Source organism: Kryptolebias marmoratus, linkage group LG17, assembly GCF_001649575.2.
Source record: "Kryptolebias marmoratus isolate JLee-2015 linkage group LG17, ASM164957v2, whole genome shotgun sequence".
Classification (NCBI taxonomy): Eukaryota; Metazoa; Chordata; class Actinopteri; order Cyprinodontiformes; family Rivulidae; genus Kryptolebias; species Kryptolebias marmoratus.
Window position 1 is genome coordinate 27,272,216 of NC_051446.1, and position 5,076 is coordinate 27,277,291.

A 5,076-nucleotide genomic window follows, 5' to 3' on the forward strand; every position below is an offset into this window, starting at 1 on the left:
CTGCCGAGGTCACTCGCTGCTGCTTCAGTGCCTCGTGGTCAAATAGCTGAAATGAGGATGATGATGCCTGTCTATCAGTACAGGCAGGTAGTTCTGTTTTTCAAAATAAAAGTCTAAATTAATCTTTCTGTGAATATTTGATTGACACTTTCCACAGCCAGTCGCAGCCTTATAAGTGTTATTTTTGCGTCCATGAGTCCTATTGGCTGTTAGCTTCGACTACAAGATGACTCCCTGAGTGTGTGACGAATCAGACAGGCCGAGGGGGAGGGGCTTGTGTCTGCTGTTAATGCGCCGGCGGCAGTGACGAATCACAGCAACAATAGAGACGATGAGCGCGCTGGCCAGCAGGGCGGTACCACTGAGGAAGAAGGTGGCTGTGTAACTTCCTGTGACATCAACCAGCCAACCTGTGGGAGGAGACGAAGGTCAGGTGTGACGGGAGCAGCAGGTGATGTCATAAAACATCCAGGAAGTTTCTGTTTCTCTCACCTCCAATTGGTGGGCTGACCAGGTAAGGGATGGCGTGCAGAAAGAAGACCACACCCAATGCCGAAGACAGGTACGGAAGTCTGACCACGTCTGACGTCACCACAGGGATCAGCGCCACATAGCCGCCATCAAAGTAACCGTAGAGCACGGCGAACGGCACGAGGAGCGGGAAGGAAGTGAGCAGCGGCATGAAGAGGCAGCAGAGACCCTCCATCGCCACGGAGATGATGTAACAGATCAGACGGTGTGGCTTCAAACACCTGGGGGACACAGGAAGTCTTTACAAACACTCAGAAACCTGGTGGACAGGTGAGTTTTGTGCTGCAGGTACTGACTTCAGTCAGAAAACCTTTAGCTGGGCCTCATGTATGACAGACTGCAGCTTTCAAACTGAAAGTCGACGCAGGGACAGAATTAGTTCCCAACGAACGTGGAAGCGAGCGCACCTGAGACTTGTTCCCTGACACGCCTCCATTTAAAAATACAAACAGGTGGAAAAAAACAATCCAGACTCAGACTGAGAATCTTAGGAGTAAAAGTGAGTTTTCTTGTGCACAAGGAGAGCAAACACTCTTCAACAGATTGTCTCTAACCGAACAGAGTGAAGGTTTCTCTCTGCATCGCAGGCTGTGACCTCCCTTTGTGTCCGAGCAGCTGGCTGATCCAAACTGTGGAAAGTTTAACTGCAGACAACACCTGAGAGGGAACCGGGGTCACCCAGCCCTGTGGGACCTGATCACAGCCTGCTGCTGACACCACACCTTCACAATCAGTTTGTTCTTCTCTCCAAGTCTGCACAAGCACTTCAAACAGATAAACACCTTCTGAAAGCTTACATCAGTGCATCAAACATCAATAAGTATTATATTTTACCATTACAGATGAAAATATGTCCTGCATGTGGGATTCTCCTCACTGCCTGATCAAAAACTGAGGATTTTCATGTAATGTGAGTCAGACGCTCCTAAATCAGGTGGTGGATCATAAAAACAGATTTGTCCCCCTGTCCTCTGGTGTTTACACCATGCCATGTGTGAAGCTGTGGTTGTCAGAGCAGAGCACACCTGCAGAAGGAACAGAAAGGTGCAATGGTCACACACCACCTGTCATCCACTGCTGTTAGACTTTCTGCACCAGTTACACACTATTACTGTCAATGAATGAAGAGAACCAGGGGTGCAGATCTGAGGCTGAGGCATTTCCAACTTTAAGAACATCCTTACTGTAAACTCAGGGCCTTGGCACAACTTAGAGGCTTATTTATGAAAGAGTTGCTGTTTTAAAACGGGTCGCTGTGCATCGATGGAGCGTTTCAGCCACGGTGTGGGGGAATATGAAACATCTGGGCATCATAAGGATGAGGCCGTCCCATACGGCTGGGACGACACCCGACCTGTCAGCCAGATCTCTCTGAAAGGCTGAACTGGGTTGAATACTTTGTAGTTTGATACCGTGGACTGAAAAAGGTTGCTTACGTCCGCACATTCTCCCAGCAGGTCAGAAGGGTGTGTATATTTACACGGTTGTTGTGATAAATCCCGGCGTGTGGGGAACATGGTGCACGCATCTTTTTCAGCGTACGCACCGTTCATACATGAGACTCGTGATGTTCTGATGGCTTACAGCTGTTTAAAAGAATCTAATAACAATGAGTTTTTACCTGTCATCTGATAATTAGAGATGATTTGAGAACTAGTCGTTCTTATATTTCACTTGTTGTGTGAAACTTGTTAATGTGTGAAGATAAAAGTTTAAACTTTAACCGTGAAACTATCACTGAGTTCACTCTGCTTCTGTTCTAACATTAACACCCAGCTGTGTGTTAACACAACACCAAGGTGGAAAGACATCAGCAATGACCTCAGAGAATCGATCTGGGAAGGGTCAAAGGTCATTTCCAGACTATCTGGAGTCCATCGTTCTACAGAGAGAAAGATTATTCTCAAGAACATTTAAGACAGCTTCACCCTGAAGGGCAGACTGTGCAGTGCTCAGAGAAATGGGCTCCATCTCAGACTCTACAGGCCTCAATTAGCAGGTTAAAGGTCAAAGGTCATGGCTTGTTTGGAAGCCTCTTCTCTCGAAAAACAACATGGCAGCTGGACTCAGGTTCATCTGAAGGAACCAGAAGACTTCTGTTGCAGAACCAGACCAGAGGACAGAGGTTTACCCAGAATGCACTGCAGCTGTCAGCACGGTGGTGGAGGGCTGATGGTCTGGGCTCCTTGCAGTCAGTTAACCATGAACTCCTCTGGAGTTGCGATGGGTGATATAAGAAGATGTTTGATATATTAAACATTGCTCCTTAGCTGATTGCTTGAATATATTATGATTATTGAGCTGAAGGTTTAACAACATTGTTTCTCCAAGAAGTTTCTCTTTCCCTGTGTGGTTCTGATGCTTCACAGCTCACTCTGAAAACTCTAGCAAACCCAGTGGTTCTACAAGCTGTTGGATTGTGGGGTAGACTTATCTTTCCATACAGAACTTTTTTGTTTTGGCTACATTTTGGTTCTTTTATCAGGTGTAGCTATGATTTAACAGATCCAAGGTTTTATTCAAACCTTTTTTATAAATGAATGACTTGTACCTTCGGTCCGTCAGCCAGCCGAAGGTGATGTTTCCCACAATGTCGATGACTCCCAGGATGGACATGAGGAAGGCTGCGTTCTGATGGCTGACGCCGGCGCTCAGAGCGTACGGCACCAGGTAGACGAAGGGCAGGCTGCAACCGCTGGCCAGGAACAGGAAGGACACGGCCAGACCCAGGAAGTCTGGCAGCAACAGGAAGCGGTACTCCTTACTGGACAGGAAGCAGGAACTGAAGCACCACCTTCTCTTCACTTGAGGAACAGGGTTTCCATAAGAGAGGGGCAGGGGCAGTAAAGATGGCTCCTTGGTTCTGTCTTGTTTGATAGAAAGTTCCGTGTCCTGCGATGAGACGTCACCTAGATCAGAACAAACAGGTGAACTTTAGTTTTACCTGCTCCAGAGTAGAAGATGGTGCTGAGCTTCAAAGATACCTCAGCACCATCTGTAACGTGGATCACAGCCAGAACACCTTCCAGTCCAAAGATACATACCTCGCTGCTTCTCACCACATGTCTCCGGCCCCACGTCCTCTGGCTCCTCCTCCTGCACTGTGATTGGTCGCAGCAGTGCGCCACAGACGCAGAGGTTGGCCACAAAGGCGCTGAGAACAAGAAGCGCACCCCTCCACGAGTACAGGTCGATGAGCAGCTGCACGGTCGGAGCCAGAACAAACGTTCCGATGCCGCTACCCGACATGGCGATGCCGTACGCCAAGGCCTTCCTGCGCTGGAAGTAACAGCCAACCATGGCGATGGCCGGGGTGTAACAGAGGGCAAATCCCAGACCTGGAAAGAGCAGGGCGGTTTAAAACATTGAAAGAAAGCCTCTGGACAGTAGCTACATGGAAAGATTGCTTCAACTAAAGGAAGATTTTCCAGGAACCAGGGTCTTTGTTAGGTCTTTGTTGGGTCTTTGTTGGGTCTTTGTTAGGTCTTTGTTGGGTCTTTGTTGGGTCTTTGTTGGGTCTTTGTTGGATCTTTGTTGGGTCTTTGTTGGGTCTTTGTTGGTTTTTTGGGGGGGTCTTTGTTGGATGTTTGTTGGGTCTTTGTTGGATGTTTGTTGGGTCTTTGTTGTTTTTTTTTTACTCAGGACTTGCATGTCTTGTTGTGAGACTTGACTCAAGACTTGAATGGAAGAACTGGAGACTTTGTTGTGACAAGTAAAACAGTGACTTGGTTCCACTTTTCTGCAGCAGCCGGGAGAAAACGTAAAATGATTTCCAGCAATAAACTACTGGTGTTAAATAGATTAACAGAGTTTATGTTTCAAGCTGTAAATAAAAAAACACGATGCCCTCAATGTGTTTCATTAACAGATTCAGGGTCTGAGCGAACCAGGGAATGTTGCTTTCTGCTTATCATGCTCCTTTAGCCAATTTTCTTTAATAAAACCTGTTCATGTTGGGTATTTTCTCTGAGTTAAGCTTTTTGATTCTGTGCCTGACGATGTAACTGCAGCAAAAAATCTAAAGTTAAATCTTTATTTTACTGACAGGATCTCCATCTTTCTGCTGCCACAGTTTTCATCTAATTGTTCAATTAATAGCCAGACTGAATGTTGAGTTTGGAAACTTAAACAACTCTTTCCAAGTTAACAGATTTTCAAGCTGGTTTTCAGCTGCTTGTCTGATCAGTTGATGCAACACTTCAGTGTTAAAGAAGAGTGACACACACCAGGGGAATAAATTGGCTGAAATCCTGCTGAAGATTCCTAAAAATATGTTTCAGGGAGTGAAGGTTCATGTCTAAACCTGTCCTTACACTAAAAATCAGATGGGTGAGTATGCCAGGGGCAGGAACATGTCAGTCCTTGGGTTTGAGCTGGATTTTAATCTGATAATTATCCTGTGGTATGAGGCTGTGTCGAGGTAAAAGGCAGGTTTTACGGACATGTGGTGACAATCATGAGCTGAAATCCAGAAGATCAGCTGAAGGAGGATGGATCTCTCAAGCCCTGGTTCCGATTTCAGTTACTGATGATGTCCTCCTGTCC

At 46.5% G+C, this 5,076-nt stretch overlaps 1 protein-coding gene across 1 annotated transcript in view; it reads right to left on the bottom strand.

Annotated features, from left to right (window-relative positions):
- Window positions 1-110: 110 nt before the first annotated feature.
- slc16a12b (solute carrier family 16 member 12b) overlaps window positions 111-5,076 on the bottom strand; it is an 8,439-nt gene continuing 3,473 nt past the window's right edge. Inside the window, exons 4-7 of the mRNA XM_037981060.1 lie at window positions 3,576-3,869; window positions 3,083-3,440; window positions 493-752; window positions 111-410 (exon numbers count right to left, since the gene is read on the bottom strand). Coding sequence (XP_037836988.1) covers window positions 220-410; window positions 493-752; window positions 3,083-3,440; window positions 3,576-3,869 — 1,103 coding nt within the window. The 3' untranslated portion in view covers window positions 111-219. The remainder of the gene's footprint in view (window positions 411-492; window positions 753-3,082; window positions 3,441-3,575; window positions 3,870-5,076) is intronic.